General features: G+C 40.0%; 1 protein-coding gene across 2 annotated transcripts; it reads left to right on the top strand.

The window, feature by feature from the left end:
• The first annotated feature begins 2,885 nt into the window (after positions 1-2,885).
• Positions 2,886-25,318, top strand: RRP15 (ribosomal RNA processing 15 homolog). Of its 2 annotated transcripts, none has more exons than XM_009472940.2 (5): positions 2,886-3,028; positions 6,455-6,729; positions 8,631-8,728; positions 9,572-9,773; positions 24,851-25,318. In XM_009472940.2, the coding sequence occupies exons 1-5, from the start codon at positions 2,965-2,967 to the stop codon at positions 25,001-25,003; spliced, it is 792 nt and encodes a 263-aa protein (XP_009471215.2). In that variant the 5' UTR covers positions 2,886-2,964; the 3' UTR covers positions 25,004-25,318. The 2 variants fall into 2 exon arrangements, with proteins under 2 accessions (XP_009471215.2, XP_087633281.1); XM_087777155.1 differs by lacking the exon at positions 2,886-3,028 and adding an exon at positions 3,055-3,588.
• The last annotated feature ends 299 nt before the right edge of the window (positions 25,319-25,617 follow it).

Below are 25,617 nucleotides of genomic sequence, written 5' to 3'. Positions count from 1 at the left end.
GATGTGACTTGTTAATTCAGTCTGAGGGAAGAAGGTTCAGACCCGTCATTTATTAGAACCTATTACAGGACTTAATCTGAAGATTTTGACATACTTCCAAGACAAATACGCTACCAAGAGTAAAAGACATGTTCAATAAGGTGTGTGTACTAGGAAATGAGGACTGTAATTGCCATACTGGAAGAGCTTTTTACCTATGCAGTTCAATAACCTTCTCCTAGCAGTGTCCCTTCTGATGCAACGTGATTCAGAGATGAATCATGCCAAGCAAATGGTGTCTTTATCATCACATAGCAGACGTGACCAAATGGTTAGTGCTTGGTATCGGCAGACACCCTAGCATTTGAGCCCTACAGTATAAAACATTAGGAATTATGTCTCCTGTAAAGCTTAGGCCTCTTCATTAAAAATTATGGCGATGCTTATGGTTTCTTTCTTCCTCTGCAGATCATAGCAGAGGCCCAAATTTTTCAGCACAGGGTTTCTCTTTGCTTGTAACAATGAATTAGACTGAAATTCTTTCCACATAGCTCTTCTCTGCAGGACAGCTTATGATTGAAACAGTAAGTCCAATGCTGTTTGTCCTTAGCTGGCACTCAACCAAGACGTACATATTTAGCCTTGATAATCTTTTCCTCGTGAAACAGTTTCCCTGGCCATGTAATAATTTCTGTCACTCTCTTCTGACCTCTCTTCAACTTCTAATTTTTCCACCTGATACTGAGGTAGCAAAACAAATTTGCTAAATCTTGGCTGCCACCTACATCATTAGGAAAAAAACACGGAATGACAGAAGTACAAAGACACAGGCCACTGACTTTGCAGGGTAGCGATAACAAATGAAATATTTATTTACAAAAATACAGGGTGTAGAAATTAAATAGCATTTTAAAGATTTTAAAACTTGCAAAATACTGAAAAATACTCTACATGTAACATTTTTCTCCTGTAGTAATTTTTTTCTGAGGCACCATCATATGACAATTGAGCTTTAAAAACAAACAAAGTCATCTTAAAATCAGACCACCACTCTGAGATCATTAATATCTAAGGATAGCACTGCCTTGCAACTCATTTACAATGTGAGCCACCATTCCTTATTTGAATACATGTTTATGCATACAGACTCTCTAAGCTGTCAGTGAAGGTGGAGAGGAGTGTAATATTTCATCCATATGATCATGTTTAATGATTATGACCTAAGACAGCAAGCGTTTTGGGCAAATCTTCTCAAATACATTACTATCTATACTCATATCTATAGAAATGCTTTTCAATGTCCAAGGTTATTTGTACTGCACCTTTAGGCTCCAAGGAATCCTGGAGCTTCTGCCTACCAGCATGTTTAACTGTTACAATAACAGCAGTTCTTGATAACAAACTTTTGTTTGCTTAGCTTGGAGTGCTTTTAAGTAAGAAGTTGCCTGAGAAGATTTGCCTCTTTTACAGTTTTGGTGTTCTAGCTGGGGCTTTTTTCAAGATATACTTACAGATGCATCAAATTGAGTAATTGGATGACCAGTAGTGTTACAGTCTGGCCTTAAAATCTGTGTGTCCATTTACTGGTTGTGAAGTGACAGAAACTTAGTGTAACTAAGATAAGAAATTCTCTAACCTAAGGTAAGAGGGATTTTTTTTTTCTACATATGGTGGATAGCCTGCTCTTCTGAACACCCAGTGCTAAAAACAAATATTACCATTAAGAGAAAGGGATTTCAGTACATCAACTGAACAGGAGTTTGCAAAAATTTCTAGCATCCTAAACTCTTATTCTGAAAAATTTGTAAAAGAATGTAAAGCATAGTGAGCAATCTAGGACTTAAGCTCCTCATGCTAAGCATTAGATCAGGGTGGTTTGGGTGGATACCGTAATTGTCATGTGGAGGTTAACATCCCAGAGGAGACCTGTGGTAGAACAGGTCATTTCAGACACGCAGAAGAAAAGCAGAATTGTTTACAGAGGGTCCATGGCCTACCCACCTCTCTGGGGCCCACGTGCCCTTCGGTGTCTGAGGAGGTTTGAGCCCATCCACCCCACAGATACCAGCGCAGAGTAACTTTTGATTGAGGGATTGAGAACACCCTCCCATGAATATCCTCAGAGGACACCTCTAGTGTAGAAAACCCATATTCAAAATAGTATGTGGAAGCATCAGTGTGCAAATGGTGTATCTTTAAGGGAATGTAATAAATGTTCTTTTTTTTTTTAAAAAATTTGACTGAGTGAAAAGCCAACAAAAGATAATTTCAGGTTTTCATTCCTCCCCATGTTAAAAACTGTCCTCCTTTTGGGCCTCAAAGCAATGTTTGAAAGTGTGGCTAAGTTTTCTTAGGGCCACAAGCATTGTGAAGGTGGGACTTCAAATACTTCTTCCCACCACCACGCAATCTACAGCAAATATAACGAGTTTATTTTTATCATTGCCACGTTCACTGTGGCTCTCAGAGGTGGAAGAGAATAACTAGCAGAGAATAACGAGCCTTGGCTTTGCCGGGTTTGGGCTTTTGCAGGGTTATTTCCACGCTTTGGCTGAGACAGCCTTTCTCAACACACGGAAACGCGAGGCCACGTATCCGTGGGTGGCGGTGACCCCAAGATGGCGTCCCTGAAGGCGGTAACAGCCCCTGGAGGAGAGGCCCTCAGGGCCTCTCTGGGCTTTGCCCACTGCTGAAAGGAGCAGCAGCCCAGCGCCCGAGACCCACGGACCTCCCCGGGCCTGAGGGAGAGGAGAAGCCCAGGCAGACCTCTCTCTTCTATTTATTTTTTTATTTCTGTCGCTTGTTCAGTAAGAAAACCCCAGCAGATCCTGTCAGGTTGGTTGAGGCGCCTACCCGCCTCTCCAGGCCCGCGGCCCGCCCCGGAAGCCGCCGCCGCTCGCCTGCCCGGAACCTTTAGAGCCGGAACGCAGATTCGCAGTGCGGGGGGCCGGGTCGGAAGGCGGTGTCAGCTGGACCCTGGGAAAGATGGCGGCCGCCGTGGTGGGCCCATGTGGACGCGGGGCTGCGGTGGCCGAGCAGGCGGACAGCGGTAACGGGCGCCGCTTCCCCGGCAGGAGCGGGAAGGGGGTTGGGTCGCTTTGTGCTCGGACGGGCTTCTAAGGCCTCCCCGGCCCCCGCCGTTGGCCGCTCCTCTCTGCCCCGTCCGAGCCCGCCGGTGGGCCCGAGCCCCTCCTTCTTCCCCTCCGGAGCCTGGGCCGAGGGTTGGAGCCGGTTGGCGCGGGGTGGCGGGAGCCCAGCCGCCTGTCGAAGCCCCTTCCCGGTGGGGTGGAGGCAGCGGGGTGCTCCGTGCGGGTGGTTTCCCCGCCGTGCCTGGTGGTGTGTCTGCTCCCTGCCCGCCGGCCCTGCCCTCCCTGCGCTGTCGCTTTTGGTTTTTCTGTTGGTTTTTTTTTTTGTGCTTAGCCCGCGGAGTACTGACAGCAGCTCGTTTATTCCCTGGGCCCACCAAAATAAGTTTCGCTGCCGCGTGTCTCTGGGGTACCCCTTTCTTGGGGGCGGGGGGTGATTGGGCAGAGCTGGACGAGCTCCGGGGTGTGATGGGCTGTCTGTCTGTCCGAGACGAGGATCTGCTTCCTGCTCCAAAGGAAACCCGTAAGATACGCCAATTACAGTAATCCACCAGGAGAGCACAGCATATAAACAGACTCGTACTCCATCGTTTATACATGGTTCTCCACTTATTCTTGCCTCTTCATGTGTTGTGAGGGTGTACCTCACTAGTTGTGATTGCTTCTTAATTATATCATGTAATTGGATTTTTTTTTTCCTTTATTCTGGGAGGAATCAAATTTCTGGCCATTTGGAGCTGTAGCTCACAGTGTTTGGTTTGAGGTCCAAAACTGAACCCAAGGGGAAGCCTTGTGTGGGAGCTTCTTTCAGAGCTCATTTCTGAATGGTTGCTATTTTTAACTATATGTGTCTACACCTAGATTACTGAGCATGTTCAGAAGAATAAAGTATGAAGATGTGTATGTATATTTCCCACACATATACAGACATTTATATTAAACCTATGCTGGGCTTCAATCTTGGCAATTCAGAGTAGAGCCCCAGGTTCTACTCCGATAGAGTTAATCTAGTTTAAATTACTTTGAAATACTTCTGCTTTATCTTATGCTGTTGACAGATCCTCTGATGTATTAAAGATTAAGTCATGGCTGGTTGTTGAAGCCTTGGTCATCTTTCTGTAATTGTTGAAAGCAAAATGTTGTTGGTATTATCTGGCATTATCCTCCTATTTTATTGGCAGAAAATATTATGTAAAGGAGACTAATACATGCTTTTGCAATTTTCATTTTTATAATTGTGATCTGGTTTTTATGGCTAACTGTGGAAGTCGGTCCTAAGCAGTGTGTGGAATTCAGGTTTGGACTTTTGGTAGCTGTTAGCTTTTGTATGTATAAAAAGGCACAAGTAGGGGTTGATTCCTTGTTTAAAAACTACATAGCAATATTCTAGCATGGACAAGGCTTAAGGGTGAGAACCTGACAAATTGTTTTATGTGTAGGAACCAGGATGTGGTGATGCACTTCTTCACATGTAGTGGTTTGAATTTTTAAAAAAATTTGGAAATCAGGATATGGAGACATACTGTTATCATAAAAGGATGCCTTTAGTAGTTTCTGAATGTGTTGAACAAATTCACTACTTCTAAATATCCAATTTATAGTCAGGACTGTTGAAAAAAAACCCGTAACTTATTCTGCGTGGAGCATGACACAACACTGTGTTTACCTCAGTGGTGGTAAAAATCATACTGATATAGATAATGAGCAAGTATTCAGTAAGTATTTCTCTTCCACATTTGTGATGTAAACATATAATCTTGCTTCTTTCCATGATGATAACTAAATGCTCTTTGAGCCTCTAAACATGCCTGGGCATTAGAGGCTTTGTTTTAAATTGGTTAACACCACTGTTTTGCTGCTACATAGGGTTTTATTGCTGGTTCAAAAAGGCACATGGAGAAGGCAGAGTAATGAGTTAGCCTGGCAACAGAGTGTATGTTTATATTTCTTAAGTAATTAAATAGGCAATTGATTGACAGGGAATATCATTAATAGCTATCTGCATGGTTTTACAGAAAACAGATATTGTGAAGCAGTCCTGACTTCATTCTCTTAGTGATTTGGTTGATAAAGGTAGCTCACGGGATATAGTAGTGCTTGCAAAGTAAAGCACTTGGCTCAGTAGTACTTAACGTTGTGATTTTAAAATACGCTTTTTGAAGTAGTGTGAGAGTGGTAGATGGATGAAAGCCAGTCAGCTGATATCTCAGAGTTGGTGGGGAGTTGTCCCCTTGCAGGGGGACTGCAGAAGTGTCAGAAACCAGCCTCCTTCTGTCCAGCACTTGAGTTGTGGCCTTGAAAGTTGTATATAAGATAATTAATTTAAAACTTTTTAGGTGGCACAAATATTAGCAGAATGGTAGTTAATAGTCGCAGGACACTTGTATGCTTTGCTCTTGATTGTACGATAAAGTGGGTCCACCAAATGTATTTTAGCACACCCTAAACTTGCATCCTGTTTCATTCTAGTTAATCATCCGCACCATTAAAGGCTTTATTTTTGCCATTTGACCCACTGAACAGACTAATGAGGGAAGCGGTAGATTCTTCATGTGTGTGATTTGCCATTTAGTTGGCTGTTCTCACTTGTCTTGCTGTTGCTTGATTCCAAACTTCAGTATTTTCACTGTAATTCCTTCTTTTTTGTTCTGAAGGAAGCCTAGGGTAAGGAAACTTGAATTTGGAGGTGTTTTATTTGTGTAGCAAGAACTTGAGCAGTTACTTATACCAGAAAAGCTCAGCACCTCTGGTTTCTTTTGAGCTACCTGACAACTGTCTTGATTCTGGATTTCACAAAGCACTCTCCCTTCTTTCTTCATTATGCTTAGGTAATTGTATTTTTGCTGGCATTATTTTCCTTGAGCAGATTTTGCTTTCACGTAAAAAATGCCCCCCTACCTTCAATTTAATTCATGTGGCGGTTTGCATTTAAACACTAGATGTCACTATTGCAGTTTGTATGTAGGTATGTGCATGCACACATACATATATACATACATATGTGCATGTATATGTGTTTATAAATTATTTTTGAACTGGAAAATATATTTTTTTCCCAAAACTTACCACTCCTAAACATTAAAATATTCATTAATAATAATTGTCAAAATTTTCACTAATAATAAATATCCAAGGCTGCCTTTTCCCTTTTACCCAACCTCTTAAATCACTTTAAATCATCGCTGAGATGAGCAAGCACTTGCACTGGATACTTTCTAATAAATTCATTATGGTGGTGTATGTGTGCTTGAGGGATTAATTGTAACAGTAAGCAGTACATGGCCCTGAACTCGGATAACATTTGCATATGGAGCAAATTATGCTAGTGATGGATCCTTACTAGAAACAGAACTCCTGATACTTTTTTTGTTTCTTTTTTTTACCCCTAGATTCTGAGTTAAGCTCAGGACTTCCAGAAGACGGCTACTCTTCAGGAGGTGAAGCCCTGGATGGTGATGATGAAGATGAAACAGCAGCCCTTGGCAATGCGGCTGAAGAGGCAGCAAGCTCCAAAGCTGGCCCAAGTGCAGGCTGGGCAGATGCCATGGCAAAAGTGCTCAACAAAAAGATTCCACAAAATAAGTCCACAATCTTGGCCAAAAATAAAAAACTGGAGAAGGAGAGAGAAAAGGAAAAACAAGAAAGGCTGGAGAAGAGGATGAAGGTGAGAAAAAGATGCAGTATTTTATTGTGCAGTCACAGTCAGATTGGGATACATGCAAGATTCCCTCAGCAGGGATTTGGGAGAGTGCTCTGAGGCTGTCTCAGTTTTGGAATCTCTTCTCCACAGTGATCTCAAGTAGCATCAATTTTTTGGCTTTCCAGACAGTCATGCTGCAGGGCTTTTTCCCTTACTGCTTTTTCTGGGCCATCAGGCAGCCTGATCTTTAGCAGCGGGACTGTTCCAGTCTGTCAGCTTAAGGTGTTTTTGTTGTTGAGAAGGTGAAAGCAGCTCCTTTAAGCTTAGTTTACTAATTACTGTTGTTCATTTGGGGTATAATTCACTTTGTCAGCATTACAAGTTGAAATAGTTCTCTCAACAGAAGTGAAAGGGAGAAAGAAAACTGCTTTCATTTAAATTCTGCTGTGACTTCCAAAATCAAAGACCTCTAGGTTGTGATTGCAGTAATCATTGATGTGTTTGTGAATCATTGTTTGCTCCCCTCGATGATTTTGCTGGTAGGAGTTTTCTATTACAGTGTCTGTGCCCTAAATTGCTTCTGGTTCTGAAACTGTTACGAAGAAAACAGAACTATGTTGGCAATCAAGTCATTTGTTTATGTGTCTTTAGTGGAACTTTTAATTCCAGGCTGTGATTGATTTTACCTTCAGGCTAAAAATATATTAATAGTTCTAATGTCTCATCTTACCTGTTCTGTTTCAATGGGATAACCAGGTTATCCACCTGACAGTCTGGGACATGCTGTGGTTGGGCCACGGCCTGCCTTTTAAATACAGAGGGCTTCAGTGTGGCATCTGCTCACTTATGGTTGTCCTAAATACCTGTTCTTATCCAGTAAATATGTGGGAGTACTGCAAAGCAGATGTGGGCTGCAGGTCCCCAGACTGACTTGTTTGCTCGTAGAAAAACTTGAGAACTCTCTGCCTTCTATTAATTTCTTGCTGATGGAAGCTAGAATAGGGCAGCTCTTTTGATAAAAGGCCAAAACATGATTGCAAATTCACAAATTTGTGGTAGTCTGCCTAGAATTATAAAGATAAGGACTCTGAAATTCCATGAAAGACTTCTTGCATAAAACAGAACTAATGCAACATCACCAGGCCTAGAACACTGTTAAATTGTTAAAAGGGGGAAAAAATATTTCATTACCTTACTCCTGAAGCAGATGCTGGGGAAGTACAGTGTTCTTCTATTCTAGCAGAAATAAAGCTGGTAGTGTTGTGGCCCCTGGTAATGCAAAAGCGGATCAGTTTGTTTTTCAAACTCAGAGCCTCAAAAAAGGACAAAAATCACTGTTATACACAGGAGTTGTTCTCTGGTAGGCACTTGGTGCTTTTCCTCGTGTTTAAGTTCTGCCCGTTGTAGTTTTTGCTGTGCATCACTGTCGGTCACAAAGCTGTACCGTGATTAATTCAGCGGGGGAAGTCAAATTCCCAGGGCTCAAAATGTGACATGCCTGTCTTGATATATCCAGCATTTTATTATGTATAAATTTCTCTGTGATCAGCTTGTGAAGTCTTGGAGTTAAAAAACGTCTTTGGATAATTTCCTTGTCCGTAGCAGTCAGCGTGAAAGCATTTTGAGTTTAGTTTCCAGACTCCCTGTGCTTGTCTTGAGCTAGAAGCATTGCTCTGGTGTGACTCTTCTAGTTTTTGCGGCAGAAGGCAAGTGACTGTGCGATTTGACTGTGGCTCCTGGGGTGTCAGTGCAAGAGACTTGCCTCAGACCTGTTGTCCAGCCCCATAGTGGAGCTCCCCTTACCCTCAAACCAAACTGAGCTTTGTTGATTTATCTTTTTCTTTCCTCCTGCTACATACTCTATCAGAGTATGCTGCATTCTCAAATGTTCCATGTTGTTTCACGTAACAATATTTATAACGCAGCTCGATAAAAAGCGGGAGTGGGAAATGATGTGCCGAGTGAAGCCAGATGTTGTCAAAGACCGAGACAGAGAAAGAAATCTTCAGAGAATTGCCACGAGGTAAGAGTTTTTTCTGAATGCTTTCCTTAAATATATGTATACCGAAAAGGGGAAGAGAAGGGCTGTGCAGGTAATCTGTTTCTGATCAGATTGAACTCTTAAGAAGTGACTAGCAGGAGCTGAGTGATTTATATACAGGACTGCATTGTACAGTATCAAGTTCAACAAAAGATTTCAGAAGCTTTGTGAAAGAGTAAAAATGTAGATAAGAATGTAATGTTTGCTTAACAAAAGTGCTTTGTTGGATCCCCTCATTTTGTTAATTTAATGCTTTAAAAATGCAGAACAGTTGTTTCTACTGCTCTTTTTTCCTTCTCCGCAGAGGATTCACCAGATCCACCACTGTTAAGTTCAGTTGTCTGTTCTGCATTGCAGTAGTTTGGTGTCGCAGAACTAGTAGAACACCTTGATGTGCTGTCTGTATCCGTCTCCTTACTCATTCCTCTGCCTTGTCCCCCTACTTCAACTGCCCTAAAGATCTTGCCTGAGGAATTTAATAGCTGATTGTAGGATGAGTAACATGCTTCTGGGGATGAAACATGCTGTTGCACTGATCTCAGTCCCATGTTACCATGCTTATTTTGGGGTCTGAATAGTTATTTGTGGATTTGTTTGTTATTGGTTCCTAGCAATAAGTGTGAAGGAAGAGTGAAAATTGAAGGTCTCTTATGTTGTAGTAAATGTTACTTCTTAACTGATTTGAGGTTCTAAGTAACCATTTTGGGGAGCTAGAAGCCATCCAGTGTCTGCACTGATGAGTTGCTTTGGTAGCGGGTTCATTTCTGTAAAGGGAACTTGAGCTAAAAACTGTTTTGGTTTTTTATTTTCTTTCCCCCATCCTAGAGGTGTTGTACAATTATTTAATGCTGTCAGGACGCACCAAAAGAACGTTGATGAGAAGGTGAAGAAAGCTGGGAGCTCTGACAGGCAGCGTGCTAAACTGCTGTCATCTGTTTCAAAGAAAGATTTCATCAATGTTTTAAGAAACATGGAAGGTGCTAAAGGAAGCAAGTCTCTTGCTGGAAAGGCCACAAAAAGTAAACAGGTAGGCTTCATCTGGGAGAAAAAATGCATACAAGATACCTTTGCAGTATAGTTACTGTCCATTAATGTGCCTGCTCTTCAGTGATCCAAGTGCCTGTGTTTTTTGAGACTACTTAGGAAGGGAGCGAGTAGCTCTTAGGCTGTCTTCCCTGTCTTTTGAGTATCAAGGTACAAAACACTGGAAGCTCTTCTGATAAGACGTCAAGCCTTGTGTACAAATAACTTGGTTTAGCTGTGCGTTTAAAAAAAGAATATGAAAAATTGGATTTTATCTTTGATTTTGCACCACCCATGGAACAAACTACTAGATTTCAGTGGGTTGTGACATTTGGAATTTGGCCAATAGTAGTTATCAGCTCTTTAAAAATTGTGAAAGGCATAGGGGTTCTTCATCTTGGATGGTGTATTAGACTGTACGGCTTGTGTGTACCCACAGTTTTGGGCATTTCAAACTCACTTGCTCTGGATGGTTATGGTATCTGGAACTTTGCCATACAAGTGAATACCGCAACAGAAAGAAACTGACACATATTAAACATTGTATGTAGGCTTTTCTTTCCCTAATTCTGTGTGTATGTTAGGCTGATGTGGCTTTATTGCTGTTAAGATGTTTTGGCATTGTATTTTAAAATACGAAAGGAAGTATTTTAACACATTCCACGTTTTCCAAACGTGCTTGAGAGAGACACGGTGCAGTTGGACTCATCCAACTCTATCAGTTCTTTCAACTCACCAAGTAGCTCAGGGTTGAAAACAAGTTGCTCAGACATACTCTTTCTCGTATTTCAGAAGCTGTACGTTTTTGAAGCATATTTGTGTTCAGGTTTGAACTTTGTGCTTAGTAGTGGGTGGAATACTTCTGTTGGCCCAGACTCACAGCAGTTAACTAAGTGCTTTTCTGTGCCAGGAAGAAATACTTTAATCAGTTGGGAGACAACAGTTTGTCATATGTTTTTTGTTTGTGTGCACTTGGGGAGCATGCTGAAACACTGCCTGGCATGAAGAGCTCATACAATTTTCATGCAAGTGTAATATTAAAGTATTTTTTAAATTCTTTGGATAATGAGAACAATTTAGCTTGGTGCTGACACTTTATTTCTCCTTAAATAATTCCAGCTTGCTGTTTGGATGGGGGGTGTGTGCGTGTGTGTGGTTCCTCTATTTTTTTTCCTTCTTTTTTTTCCTCCCCTGGAATAGCAGAACATTGGAGTAATAGCAGTGCCAACTACTATTGTAGTAAGTATTGAATCAATAGCTGAGTAAAAACTAAGACTTTTTTTCTGTGTCCGATCGTAGCAGGGCAATTTTCTTAATTACTAGGTCAGAAAACATAGATTGCAAATGTTTCTATGCTATAAAAAAAAAAGTCTTATTTTGGCAGCGTCAGTAACAGCATATTTCTGTTTGAGTGCTCTGGAGGTGCTTTAGAAGCTGGCTGGTTAGTGTCAGTTTTGAGTATTGATACAGGTTCTGTTTTCACATCGCCTGTGAACAAAAACTTCAGATTTTTGAGTTTTTGATTAATATAAGGCTATACTTGTAGGTTTGGGGTTTTTTATTTGGGGAGGGGCATTGGGTTTTTTAGGTTGGTTTTTTTTCCTTCTTTTAATAGCCATGTCTGCCTGGATAGACCACCTCTTCCCTCCCTCCCTTGTTGCATTTGCTTCAGTGACTCTCCATTCAGTACAGAACCAAACTCTTTAAGAACAGCTTGAGAAGGAGTTATTAATCTGCCTTATTTTCTTTTGAGAATATATCTTACCTGTTTAGCATGCTTCCATCCCCATAGTTGTTGGTGCTTGAGGATCAAAATCTGATCTTCAGTCTCCTCCTCAGAATTACACAGACATTAAGCCACTGAACAGTACTGCTGGCCTCCACTGTTGTATTTCTGCTTTTTGGTCTTTGAGGGTTTTTCAGAGGGTAGTAAGCAAGGATGAGGCTTTTGGGTGGTGAACTCCTTGCAGCAGGAGTTTGGTAGATTATTTGTGCCATCTGAAAGCTTTTGTTTGTTTTGTGATGGTTTGGTTTTTTTGTAGCAGCCTGCTTTGTTTTTAGCAAGTGAGAGTATGGCATGTATTTAATTTTTAAAAAAGAGGGGGGAAATACATTTATTTATCTCAACATAAACAGTGGAAGAGATGCCAATTCAAACTCCAGGCACTCTACCATCAATTAAAATGCAGTCCAGAACAATAAAAACACCACCCCACCCACATAAAACAAGCAGACAGCAAGAAAAATAGCAGAATAAAGTTTTCCCAGTGAAAGCAAACCTTTCTTGACTCAAGCCTTGTGCTATGAAAGGAGACTTGACTGTATTTATGAGAACGGTCAAATGCTTTTTCTTACTCTGCAGTGGTTTTTGAATGCAAGATTTGCTGCTACATTTTTGAAAGTCTGGTGGTTTCATCCAAATGTCAGGGCTTGTTGAAGAAACCCCTTAAAGCTCTGTTGTGGCTGACTATTTAGTCAGGTATATATATGCATGAGAAAAAGAAATGAAATCAGTAGCAGTGGGATTTCACAGTAGCACAACCACTTAAAGTTTCTTCTCTATTTTCATCAGCTTCACGCATTGATGGGAAGGACAGGTAACCTGTGCCCTGTGAGAACGTTGTTTATAGTCTTGTATACTTTTAGCTGTTGGCCTAAATATGACTTGGTGTACACCCACCCAATGTAGCTATGAAAGAAAGACTGTAAGGCTGTGAAAAGTTTCCCGTGCCATGTGAAACTGTAGCCCTTCTTGGGTTTTGTGTGCCCAGATGGGAGTAATTACTTTTCTGAGCTGGAGCCAAAAGCTTTGCCTTTCATATCATTAGCTGTTTATCAAGGTATTTCTTAATCCTTGCTGAGCCAGCTGACTTGTGTAATATTTTTTCCCTGTTTTTTTCCAAGGTACTGTACATGATGCTTGCCTCTGGGTAAGATCATCTAATTTCCCTCCCCTCATCACCTTATCTGAAAGCCTTGCAATGTGTGAGAAAAATGTAATAATTCTTTTTTTAAAAAAAATCCTGCTTGTTTGTTGTTTGGGTGGGTTTTTTAAGTTTTGGGGTGGGTTTTTTTGGGAAGCGTTTATTGGGAGATATGAGAGCTTTCAATCTTGTTCAACACAATCCTTACAGACCAGATTTTCATTTCAGTATGTGTTGGTTGTATCTTGCAGTTTCCCACCTGTAAGATACTGTAAGAAACATTATTAAACTACAGGTTTAAAAGAGGTACATATCAGAGATGCTGTCTTTCCAGCCCTAGAGGCTGAAGGCATCTTTATGTCTATAGAAGATATACAAAAGTAGGTAGTGGCAGTAAAGGATTCCTTGCAGGAATCCTTTGTTTTCTTTAGGTCCTTAAGAAATTTCTGTGTGCTCTTAGGGTTATGGGGTAGGGAAGTACCTTTGCTTCCAGGGCTGAGTGAAGTTTCTGATCTCTTAGGGCTGCACAGATATGTTGGCTGATGTAGTGAATTACGTGAGGTCTTGAAATCCTAATTGTAAGAAAAAAAAGAAATTCAGAGTTAACATTACCAGAGCAGCCTCAATGCTTTTCCCTTGCTGCATGTCAGTTACAACAGGGTTGTTCAGTACCAGAAGCTCTTGTCTTGACTTTTCGCTTGTCATTTGTGCTACTCCCTGTAAAGCATTACTAGGTGGTAAAACATTTTCTAGTGACATATAAATAACTGGCATGAAAGTTAAAAATATTCTTTGTGACAAGCATAACCTGCACTCATCAACCTTTAATTTCGAATTAGGCCTTTGTAGCATGGTTTTCTGAATCGCCTATGTTTGCTTCAACTCATAAGTTTTCTTACACCAGATCTGTGGCAGAGCATTTCAGTGGTGGAAGTGAGAGCAGGATTTCCTGGTCTACTTCAGTAACCACGATCCAAATTCTGCAAGGTAACTTTTCTACATGACTTGAAGGTGCAGTTTGTTTCCTGTGTTGTGATAGCATCTGGAGAAAAACGGTGTATTGGTCTCAAAATAGTACCTATTCTAAAATAATTTATTGTTGGGAAGGAAGATGAGTAAAGAATATCAGTGCTATTTCATATCAGCTATTGCTCATATGGGACTTGAAATAAAATGCTTTTCCAGAAAAGTTCCTTCTGCCTGAAGGCATTTTATAAATTGTAAATTTGTAAACACAGTGATTAGTGTCAGGTTTGCTATAGATTTTTCTTTTGTTCATAAGACTTTTAATATTCATAAATATTTTAATTTTAAGCAGTAGTTTGAAGATTGTTCAAGGGCAGGAGGAGTACTACATTTCCAGCTTTGACTGCTGCTCTTACTGGGACACAAGAAGTGGCATGGGGGCTTTCAGTTTTCAAGTTAAATGATGATATAAATGTGCTTTCCAGCTTAAAAGTTAGATCTGTTTAAAACCTGTGAGAGCAACTGCCTTCTTTTTCTTGGAGATGCGTAAGTACTGGCCATTGGCATGTTGCTCTACTTTTTTCCAGTTTCCACAGTGCAGAAATGGGAAGGGGAAAAAAAAAAGATTATTTAGAGGGGCAGTAGTCCAAACAATTGCTTCAACCAGCTGTAGGAAATAGTTTATTTCTAAAGTATGGATGAAGGCATAGAGGACTTCTAGAAATTTGGTAAGGTGTATCAACACCTCTTTTAATCTTAAAATTAAACTTTTTTTCTTAGGTGATAATGACATTGCAGAGTAGCAGAAGTTTATTACTACAGCTGTTGTGTGCTGGTTTTACAAAACTAATTGAAGGAGTAACCGGGTGTGCATGTGTTCCAGCAAATTTGAGGGGGCAGCCAAGAATTAATGTAGCTCAGCTGCAGCCAGAGTAAATGTGTTCTCCCAATTTTAATAAATGTCTTCCCAACCATGCACAAAAACTTTTAATTTGGATTCCTTTATAAATTGTGCATTTGTATCTGTTTTTCCCAAATGTGTGTACACTGTCTTGAAGGTCACCTGGTATATGTTTGGAGCTGATGCTTTTAATGTAGTTTTTTGGTTTTGTACCAAAAGGTTGCTGACTACCTAATTGTATGCTGTATTCTAATTTTTATCCTTAGGGATAAATACAGTGCAGCCTGCCACCAGTTTGCTATATCCTAAATTCCATATGTTCTTTAAGGTGAAGGGTTGTTGTGCAATATTAGAAGTTGTTTGGTGACATTTTTACTTTAAATCTGTTTACAGGAAGATTTATTGGCTTTACCCAGTTTGGGTCATCAGAAAGGTTAGGTTTTTAAGATGTACAAGCTCAGTTCCTTATCTGTTGCCATAGCCAGCAACACACATCTGTGTTAACATAGGAATGTAGGTTTTTGTCAATATTTAAATGTGTATTTGATTGATAGATGTCAAGAACTTGACACCGTGAGTTCAGCTCCAGATAAGAGGATTAAAGGCTGTGTGATGGCTGTATTTCACTAGGTTCACCCTTTTTCCTGTGTTTTTTATCCTCAGATTTCCCTTTCTGCTCTCTTTTTCAGATACTTAATCAGAAGTCAGGAAGGGAAAAAGACTGTGATTTTTTGCACTCTGATTCCATCAGCCTATTTTTTATCCTTGTCATGTTTTACGTTTCTGACAGGTTCTTTCCCCTTGCACCTGAGGGCCGAGCATGCAGCCCAGTGTCCTGGTGCCTAATGGGAGAGCAGCCCTGACAAACTGCTCGCAGAGAAAGACTGGTTCCCTGTTTGTCATCATCAGTCACGCACGGTCCAGTTTAATGCTGCCTTCTAAGATGCAGATAGTATGTGATCAGTGAGGACAGAGAGTTTAAGAGAATTTGGATACTAAATGCCTATCGTATCTATTTAGGTGATGACCTCAGGTTTGGGGAGGGCAGTCCTCCAGCTGTTTATAACTTGGCCAGATCTGAGAAGATGTTCATGGAGATAGCAAAAGACACATTCCCAGCTCCAAAATACATCTTTAACTGATTTTTAAGTTCAAAAAGAATGAATGATGCAAGGTTTTAATGGATGCCTGTAGGAAATGTCTTTTTCTTTCCTCCTTAGAGCTGTAGACAAAATACTTTTGAGTTCGTCTTTCTATGAAAAGGGGTAAAGTGATTTTAGTTGAAACATCGTGAAAGCCTTCAGCATGAAGCAGTTGAAGTTTGGCAAATTTTTTAAGTGAATATAAACAGGGACTTGTGATTGAAATGTCACGCGATACTGAAACAGCTCCATCTGTCATAGTTGAGACTAACTTGCCTTGCTATTTGATTATATTAGTGCACAGGATGCTATGATGGTCTTCTATCTTCCCAGAAGATGTTGCAAGGCTTTTTTTCAGTAAAACTATGTCTGAAACAGCCCCATGAAAAACTTGTGGTATACATCTTCTTTTGATCTTCCTGTAAGTATACAAAGCACAAAAAGTCAAATCCTATTAGACTTTTATCTGGTAAATTGAGTTGGAAGCCTTATAAAAGCAGCTCTCCACTTTTGGCTTTGTTCGTAACTCTTATAGGGAAGGCAATGTACTTAGAGAAAAATACATGTAAACGTTTCATCAAGTTTTATAAAAAAATGTTCTCTGAAAGTAAGAAAGATTGGGTGGAGCTTGTCTATCTGAAGCAGTTTGTTTCCCACATCTAAGCATTTTCTATTGGAAATTATCTTGAAAAGTGATTCCCTTACTTTGAAGTTTTATTAAGGTATAAAATGTTCAGATTTCCAGAGTGTTGAACTTGCAGATGTGTATTATAAATGACCTCTGTGGGCACCTACTCATCTGTTTATCTTGGTAGACTTCAGGAGTGGTGGGTCAGACTGCTTCCAGCTTCCAATGGTTAGAGGGTTGCTGAATTCAGTGTTTTGTTTTGCTTTTTTTTTCCCTATGGGAAAATCTGGCAAGTTTTTAATGATAGTTTCTGAAATTTACTGAAAACTTAGAAAATAGTCGTTTTTTTTTTTAAAAAAACCCTACTATTATTACAAATGATACTAAAGCTGTTTTCTTGGAAAGATCTGACCTCTTTTCAGTTTGTTGCTGAACCCTGGACAGTGTTCTGCATGTGGTCTTTGTCATTTCTTCTCCACCTGCAGGTGTTTGGAGAACCCATACAGAAACGTAGAAGGAGATGGAAGGGTCAGAAATGCAGAGAAAGGGTAGTCAGATGGCTAAGATAAGGGATTGGGATCATAAGCAGTTTACATATTCCCTCTTCAGGTTTAAACTGCTTTTAGAAAGCAGCCTGGGATTGTTGAGGGGTATGGTCTGTTCCTTTATGAGTTTGCCACTCACCCACGACAGTGTGAGGGAAATTACAGGAATATAAAATTAAAGAGGCTTGGATTTGCAGACATTTAGGGTATGTTGCAAAAGCCATTTAAGTAAAAGCAGGGGCAATGAGGGTAGGGAGGTTTAGCCAGACAAGCTGCTTAGTAGTCATACAAAATTCAGTATTTCATATTTAGTAATAAAAATACACAAAAGCTAGACCTTTGTGGTGGTTTTTTTTCTCTCTCCCTCCTGCCTCATAGTTTTTTGGATCCCTATACTTGTTTCAGGACTCAAATGTAAGTAGAAATCCTGAGTCAGGAAGAGGAGGCTTTTTATTAGCCCCAGTTCTTCCTCATCAGCTACTCTGTGAGATGATTTCTTAAATGCTGGAAGTGAAGGACTTGGTCATTACTGTAGCCTTCGTTGTTTGAGACAACCTTTTGGGACACACTCTGTTATGCCTCTTGCTAAATCATAATCAAAAACAGTGGACGATTTCGGCATCACTTGTAGGAAATAATCTGAGTCACATTCAGATTATTCAAAAATCTGCAAGCTGCTAATTTATTCTAAAAAAGGATCAAAAAATACTCCAAACAGCTGTGGGCCTACATGTTTCCTACCGTGCCAACAGGCAAGCTTTTATAAAAACCTGCAGAAAATTTTAGTTACCCAGCTGAGGTAGTGCATAAGTGTCTTGCATAAATGGGTGACATCTGAGAAAAATCTGTTGTGACTCAAATGTTTGTCTAAAGTAGGCTGTTGAAAGACATTAGTATTTGACTTCTGAGGGATAGCACATTGAAGGCCTTAGTCTTGACTGGATGCTGTTTACTAGGCAGTCTTGCTGTATCTACTATTTTCCAGGTACAGCTTGATGGTTCAGGAACTGTGTAACCTGCTGCAAGGATGTTGTGGATCTGCGTAATGTTTAGGCTGATCTTTAAACTCTGTCATGTCTTCATTACTGCAACAAATACACATTAAGAAATGTACGGCCAGCTGACGGAGAGAAGTCTCTTTTTTTTATTACTTGTGAGAAGTTGTGTGGCATTTTCTGTCAGGGTTGAAATGCTAAGTATCTAGAAAAGTTCTTTCTTCCTTTATTTTGAATCCCATCCAAACAGAAAAATTTTCGGTTCATTATTTTCCTTTTAGGAATAACAATGAAAGCTGGTAAGGAGTCGTCCATATAAGTTTGCTCTTGGTAATTAACCAATACGCTTTTTGGTACAAAATGAACAATATTTTGCAGGCTGGTTACCTGAGGCTCATGATTAGCTAGCACGAAAAGCTAGTCTTTCTGATGGACAGCATTCTCTTTTCCAAGTCAGGAGTATGATTCAACTACTTTGAATACTATAACTTGCTGTACAAATTTTTGTCTGATAAGCAATGAAAGTATAACCTGTTGCTTTAAATACAGAAGTCTTGATCATATGCTGTTTTCAACCACAGTACTCATTGGGTCTGTATGTCACGAATTAATTGATCTCGGTGCTGTGTAGTCTTTGCTCAGGATCCCATCGTTCAAGTAGGTGAAACATGAAAGCTGTGTGGAGACTTAGAGATGAGGAAAGGGTAAGAGTAACAGGAGAATACTGAGATAGTAGTGGCCAAGCATGGTAGGCAGTAATTTCACTGTCAGTAGTATAACAGGCATTGCAGATGTGAAGGTAAAAGCATATAGATGAGGATGATGTAGTAGTTCTGTTTTTACAGGAGGAAAAAACAAACATGAGTGAAAATGAGCAGTGATGGCATACTGAAAGGGTATACTGTCTGGAAACTTTCTGTCCTGATGTGTTGCATGATAACCTAATACAGGGAATGTTACTTCTGTTTCTCCAGTTATCTTTTCTGTAATAATTTGCAGTCTACTTTGAGCTAATTTTCCTTTGGTGCCTATGTAAAAAAGCTTACTTGTGGATTGTTTTGGCCTGACAGTTGGAAAGACAGTGATATAAATGATATTCATGACATTGTCATTTTGCCTTGTATTTTACAGAATGTGAGTTACAAATTACAGAATGTATTCCACAAGGGTAATTATTAGTATGGGTAAAGGTAACAGTTCATATCTGTGTTGTAACTTAACTGTAAGATTGTTTCATTAGGTGAGGCTTATTTTCAGGGGAGTGTATATGAGTTTTTATTTTCTGTGAGTAGTTCCTGGGTGTAGCATGCCCATGCTGTTCATCCTCTCGTTAAAATGTGTAAAGGGAATCTCAATGGCAGTATGGCCAGACATTGTCTTGCAGCAGCATGTGGTAAAATTCCTTGTGCAGCGGAAGGATTTCTGAGATGGCTGCTATCAGAGCTGGAGCACAGCATGGGCTGAGGAGTTCCAGAGTGTCCTGTATGCAGAAAGGCCCTGTGTTATGCCTGAATTCTTAAAATATTTTTGCTTTTTCTGACAGAAATACTGATTTATGAGGTTTCTGATGAACTAAGGCTGAGGAAATCTGTTCTCTCATAAGCTCTTTCTGTGATTCTTCTCTGCAACTGAGCATTTAATAACAATGCTAATGATTTTTCTTCTTTGCTTAAGTCCAGATGCTTGTTTTTAGAAATTCTGTAATTCAGTTCTGACCCCTCTAAGGTTGGGGCATGTTTAAGCCTCTGCATGCCAACCCAAAGCATTCCTTCTCATTCACACATCCCCAGTTGTAGTAAACCCTAGAGGAGGATGTGAGGATGGGGAGATTCCTCATGCAGGTCATTAAGCTCTGGGTGGTCTTCTGGCTGTGCTCAAAAGGAAAATCAGTATTTGTTGTGCTTGTAGTAATAATTCCAGTACGTTACTTGGAGAGAAGTTTGAACAGGAACAGCGGGTTTCAAAACACACTGTAAAAAAATTTCGTTCTTAGATTTATTTACTAGAAATGCCAGTGCAGATTCTGGTGTGCCCAAGAGACCTTGTGGTTTGAGTAAATCTCCTGTGCCACTGTTGATATCCACAGTATAGCATCACTTCAAATATACCAAGGCGATTTAGTTCAGTCGCTCTAATTTCTCATTCAGAGAGAAGGATGCAAATGGGTATTGAATGACTCTCACCCTAAGGAATAAACGATTGTGCAGAATTATACTGCAGCAGAATAGACTTCTGTTGTGCAGCTCGCATGTTCTGCAAGCTCATAAATGCCTCCCAAAGTCAACATGAGTTGCTGTGAGACTTTGGCTCAGAAGTTCAAGACAGAAGTGGTACAGGATATATTGTCAGTTTCCAGATCTGTGGTTTTTTGTCTGTTTGGGATCAGGAGTACATAGGAACCTTTCTTATAGTCAAGATCTCACTGTAATTCAAATTAAAGTTGCAAGAAGCACTGATGATTAAACCCAAGTACAATTTTTCTGTTGAAAATCATTACATTTTGTTTTCTGCTTATATAGCTGCTTTAGATACTTCAGCTGCAATTTTCTTTATTTCCTCCCAGCCTAGAGGAAACTTATTTTCTGAGCCTGTGAGCTTGGATATTCCTGAAAACAAATTTAGGAGAAATGATTATGCTGGTGTTCTTTGTTTTCCATTTCCTCCCCTTCCTTCTACCAAGTGATTTATTTTTTTTTTCCCTTTTTATTTTTTTTAATGGAAATGTAACACCTTGGTTTATGCCTATGCTGGGAGGGTTTTTGGGCTAGGTTTAAACCCACTTGCTTGAGGATGAGGAACAGAATAGCAGCAGTCATTTGGAGCAAGATGCAGGCTGGCGGGGAAGGTAATTGTCAGACAAATGCAAGAATGCGTTTTGGCAGTTACACACTTTTTAACTTCTTTGCCATGACAAAAGCCTCCCTGTATTTCAAGGTCTTAGATGTTTGTATTGAGCAAATCAGAGGAACCTGGGGAGGCAGTTCAAATTAATTAGACATGTTAGAATTGTTTTCTCAGGGCTTAAAGTTGTTGCTTGAGAGATATTTATGTTAGAAATTCCTTCCCTGACAGGTACAAATAAACGTTTATTGTATGTGATGGTAAAGAGAGATGCCCCTGCTAGCTCTGGCATTTCATCTTGTACACGGAGCAAAGGCGTGGGAGTCCAGTGTGCTGATTGTAATTCCTAGGTCTGAGAAATGTTCATTTGTTAATACCCTGCAGTTACTGTCTTCTGGATGCAGGCTGTAGGGGAATCGCTATGGTGATGTAGGTACGTTTGCTGTTTTGCAGATGCAGAAACTGGGGTATGTTCAAGTGACGTGAGCTGGCGGAAAGCAAAGTGCCATGCTGTCTTTAATCTGTGCACCCTGATTTCAAGACCTATCTTTTAACACCGCTACTCATAAATAAACATTATGGGAATTTGGTCTGATTATGTATAGGGTTCTGAAAAGCTGTGGTAAGCTTTCCTGCTCTGGTTTTAGGATGTTGCTGTGCCAGTAAAGCAACAGATGAAAATGACAGCATCCTGTGACTTGACTGAACTTAATTCCCTTAAGCTTTCAAAGGAAGCAGGCTTTGAGCTAAAGCACTCTTTTGCAGACTGAAGCAGCTGTGTGCAGTTACAAGCATCCTGCTCCTTCTTCTGACAACTTCAGAAGGGGTAGAGAGGACGGATCTCCCACCTGAGTGGCAGTGAAATCTGCCACAACTCCAGCGTTGAGTTTGGCAGGTCTCAGTTGAAGATACTTACTGTAATGTCATTTACCAAGAGTGAATTACGTAGTTCCATGTTTTCGCAGTCGTAAAGAAATGAACCAAACCAGGGAGATTTCTAACTTGATCTTGATCATATAGCTGCTGATGATGCCATGGGGCTTTCACAGACCAATTTCTTCAAAGCATCCAGGAGGCAATTCCAGCCGGGATCCTGAAAGGGACAGCTGTTTGTTCTAGGTGACAGACCTAAGCTTTATGTTTGGTGGGTGGGTGGGTGGTTTTATTAGGACTTGGCTAAGAGTTTCAGTTCATCTAGTCCTGGTGCAGATTTCAGAGGGTATGTCTTCAAACCAGAATTAGTTTGGGAAGGATGTCCCCGCTACAGAGCCCAGTTTGTCTCAGACTTGAGCTAATGCTGTGATAGCTTAGGTGGCACACCAAGCAGGCAAGATGGTGTTTGTTTTATTTGTATGATCTCTTTTCAACTGGACTATTGGTCTGTCACAGCAAATAAGTATCTGCACTAGCGTAACCACAGTGTGCATTTTGCTCTGTCTTATTTCAGCTCATGATAACAAGTGGATCACCATGCGCCAGTGGCTCCTGAGATATTTTACTAACTGCTGCCTCTCAGACCTTTTGAAATAGGTTGCCACACCTTCAGACAAAGAACAAACCCATTCAAATGCATGGATAAAAAAGGAGAGGGGAAAAAAAGCAACGCCAGAATTTTTCACTCCTTGCCTTACCGAAGGATCTACTTTATGTAGCGTTACACGCTAATGTTTATATAGCCTGCTTGGTTTTCGTTTGGGGATGTTCAAAGGGGACTTCAGTGTTGTAGTGAAATGTGGGATATGTGGATGAACAGCTGACTGGAAGTTCAAAAGTGGTGGTATAGAATGAAAGCTGGTTTATTTTCCATGTGCCAAGAATCAGTTTTGTTTTATTTAGATGAAACCCAATTATGGCATTGAAAACCCAAGTGTATTAACATTCTTACATAAAGCAAGTTGGAAAGTGATGTTACAGTTGAACTAATTGTTAATTATACAAATAGTCTTGCTGCATATTTTCTTAAGACTCCAGGAATGTTTTGTGGTATAATAGATTTGGGGAGTTTTTATTGTGAGAGGAAAATAGAGCAGTAAATGAGTTAGCAATGAAGATACTAAACACGGCGTTTTCTTCACTTGGGAGCATGCTTAAAATTGATTAAATATTTGCTTTCAAGCACTTAATCTTCATCTTTGAGGCATGGACATGCTACCTCTGTCTTTCTCCTTAGGGCTTGTTGTAAAACTCTATTCAAACCTTTGTGGTGCCTTACATAGTGGGTAATGCTGTGGAGGATCAGCATCCCTCTTTTGTTGAGGTCCTGCTTTTGTCCTGTTGTTCTCTTGACACAGCCAGAAAGAAGGGCTAATGGTTGCTGAATAGTAGCTTGTGACGAATTTGAGCATTCTGCTTTTCAAACCCTGAGCCTTTCACTGTCATTGCTGACAGTAATCTTCTGCTTCTGTGCTGTTTAAAAAACGAAACAAAAAAAATCCCTGTTCTGCACATCTGGGGAAAAAATGGAATCTCTGTTGATTCATTATTGAAAAAAATAAGAAAATTGGATTGTTTTGTAAGGAGAATGAGATACCTAAATGGAAAAATCCCAGATTTTACTCTGTGGCATGTTCAACCAGTGATTTATAAAAGATAAAAAAGAAAAAGCTTGGTGACTTTTGTAATCATTTCTACCTGTCTCTACTCTGCAAAGGTAAACACATAAAACAACTGAAACACAGATAAAAGGGCGGGGGGGGAAGCCACCCTCTCCTTGTGTCCCAGAAAAGAGTATCTGTGTTTGCACTAATACAGATTATTCCCATGTGAATATCTTAAGGTCTGCCTAGGCACCTACCTTATCTGTAACTCTCTAATTCCCGGTAATTGATTATCCTGTCTGAGGTGATTTCAGGCTTTACTGGGTATAGCATTTGAAATGAATTGCTGCAAGAGTGGAAAGTGGTTAGGAGGCACTGCCCTGTGGAAAGGGGGGATTGTTGGGATGGGAGAGTTACTCTTAGGAGTAGGCATTAATGAGAGCAGCTGTGAAGATTAAAAAAAAATCCACAACAAAACACGTTGCAAGCATCTCGAGGAACAGCTGTAGAGTTTCTCTTTATTTGAGCTGGGCCCTGGGAGATTCCTTTTGGGAAGAAAAGTGTTAAGATTTGCTATCCTATTTTCGTGAAAGTAATCTTTCAAAAAGAACTATAGGAGACGTCACACTTAGCATTTCTGCCTTGGTTACCTATTAAAAATACGTATCTTGTTTGGCAGACTTTTGGCACTCAAATGACTTCTCTTGGTGTGATATGATGTGTTAGATTTACAGTGATGGACCTGCATTCTCTATTCCTCATTTCTCCATTGTTCTCATTGAACAGTTTTTAGTATTTTCCTTCAGTAAGAATGTAGGAATAGCGTCAAGCTGTTCTTTAAAACTGTTGCCACAGGATGGGGCTGTTGCACTGCCCAAATTTGATCTGTCACCTAGAACGGCACCCAAGCATGGTTTTCAGTGCTAACCTAAAAATCTACTCCTGTCACTTTTCTTTATTATTTACCAGTCTGTGTAGTGTGGCCTCAGTTTATCCACTTTCAAGAGGTAGGAAATTTGGAGTAAGGTGTTGTTGGCTTGCTGAGTGTAGATCAACTTTGTTTCTTTTAGAGGCAGCTTTGCACCATATGACAAGCCCAGGTAGTGAGGTAATAATCCACATAAAGGGGATTTGGTTCAAGTATTGCAGAATATGTTAAATATTAAATTTGGGGGGTTTTAAACCTTTATTAAATCCATATTTGTGTTTTAGAAATGTGCCAAGAAGTGTTCTAATGAAGCAGCACCTGGGGGTTAATAAATGATATCATGAATCCATTCTGATTGCCAAGAAAGATTTTAATAAAGGAAGCCATGCCCAAGGTTGACTGTTTCATCCGTGAGGAATAATTGTTTTGTTTCCATATTTCTTTTATTGGTTGGTTTAAACAAGTTTGCTTATTAGCATCAAGTCATGTATGATTGTCCTGCATATTTCTGTGTAGGATGTGCATAAAAGCTAGCCCTCAGTAGGTCTGCCAATGCAAATTGTAAGAGTGTGAGAGGTGTTATTTTGATTGCATGAACAGCTTCCATCTTTTACTGCCTTTCACATTCATCTCATCTCCCTCTGTTCCCTCTTCTCCTCCCCTCAAACATTCAGGGTGAAGTGAAGTCTGAAGAGGGGCCAGAATGGAATATACTGCGTGATGACTTCATGATGGGAGCATCTATGAAAGACTGGGACAAGGAAAGCGATGGAGAGGGCAATACTGAACAAGGAGGTGGTCTGAAACAAGAAGACGAGAGTGACTGAATGAAACTAAAAACCATTCAAGATAATGTTTTATCTTAACGTTGTTTGGATAAAAAGTCAGCATTCTGTGAATGTACAACACTTGGAGGATATATCTTTTTTAAAAAAAAAAAAAAAGAGACTTGCACAACTTTGGAGTGTTTTCTCCTCCATGTCAAACTTTTATTTAATATAGCTTCATTTGCTATACTGAAATCCTGAAATATTTTCCAAAACATGTATAATTTTCAACATATTTCCAAAACATTTTGTACAGTCAAAATAGTGGCACCTGCCCAATAAAAGAAAGATTTTGCCAAGGTCATTAAAAGTTTATACATTAGTCATGGCAATTGATGTATTAGCGTGCCTGCATTTCCAAATCAGTGTTGCACTTTGAAAAGTTGTTAGCAATTCGCAATAGAAATGGCTTACAATAAACACAGAAATGCCGTCACCTTGTAAAGTTATCGGACTCCTATAGAGTCTTTACTACTTTGGCCAGGAAAGGTTTTGTAGATAATAAAGAAAAGTAACCATTAATGTGATAGTTCTGGTCTTGGAGCATTAGTTTGATTGGAGACAACTCTGGAAATGTAATTGTAAAAAGAGAGACTTGACCCTACTAATTGGCT

The sequence above is a fragment of the Nipponia nippon genome, unplaced genomic scaffold (genome assembly GCF_047370975.1).
Source record: "Nipponia nippon isolate SJK-2023a ecotype South Korea unplaced genomic scaffold, ASM4737097v1 scaffold_4, whole genome shotgun sequence".
NCBI classification, from domain to species: Eukaryota; Metazoa; Chordata; class Aves; order Pelecaniformes; family Threskiornithidae; genus Nipponia; species Nipponia nippon.
Note: the sequence above shows the minus strand (reverse complement) of the source record. Positions and strands in the feature narration are given on the sequence as shown.

Excerpts from the sequence above, each read along its gene's own strand:
- RRP15 (XM_009472940.2), top strand. The coding sequence starts at position 2,965 with ATGGCGGCCGCCGTGGTGGGCCCATGTGGACGCGGGGCTGCGGTGGCC. Across the intron at positions 8,729-9,571 it reads CTTCAGAGAATTGCCACGAG|AGGTGTTGTACAATTATTTA; the intron begins GTAAGAGTTTTT and ends CCCCCATCCTAG. Across the intron at positions 9,774-24,850 it reads AGGCCACAAAAAGTAAACAG|GGTGAAGTGAAGTCTGAAGA; the intron begins GTAGGCTTCATC and ends TCAAACATTCAG.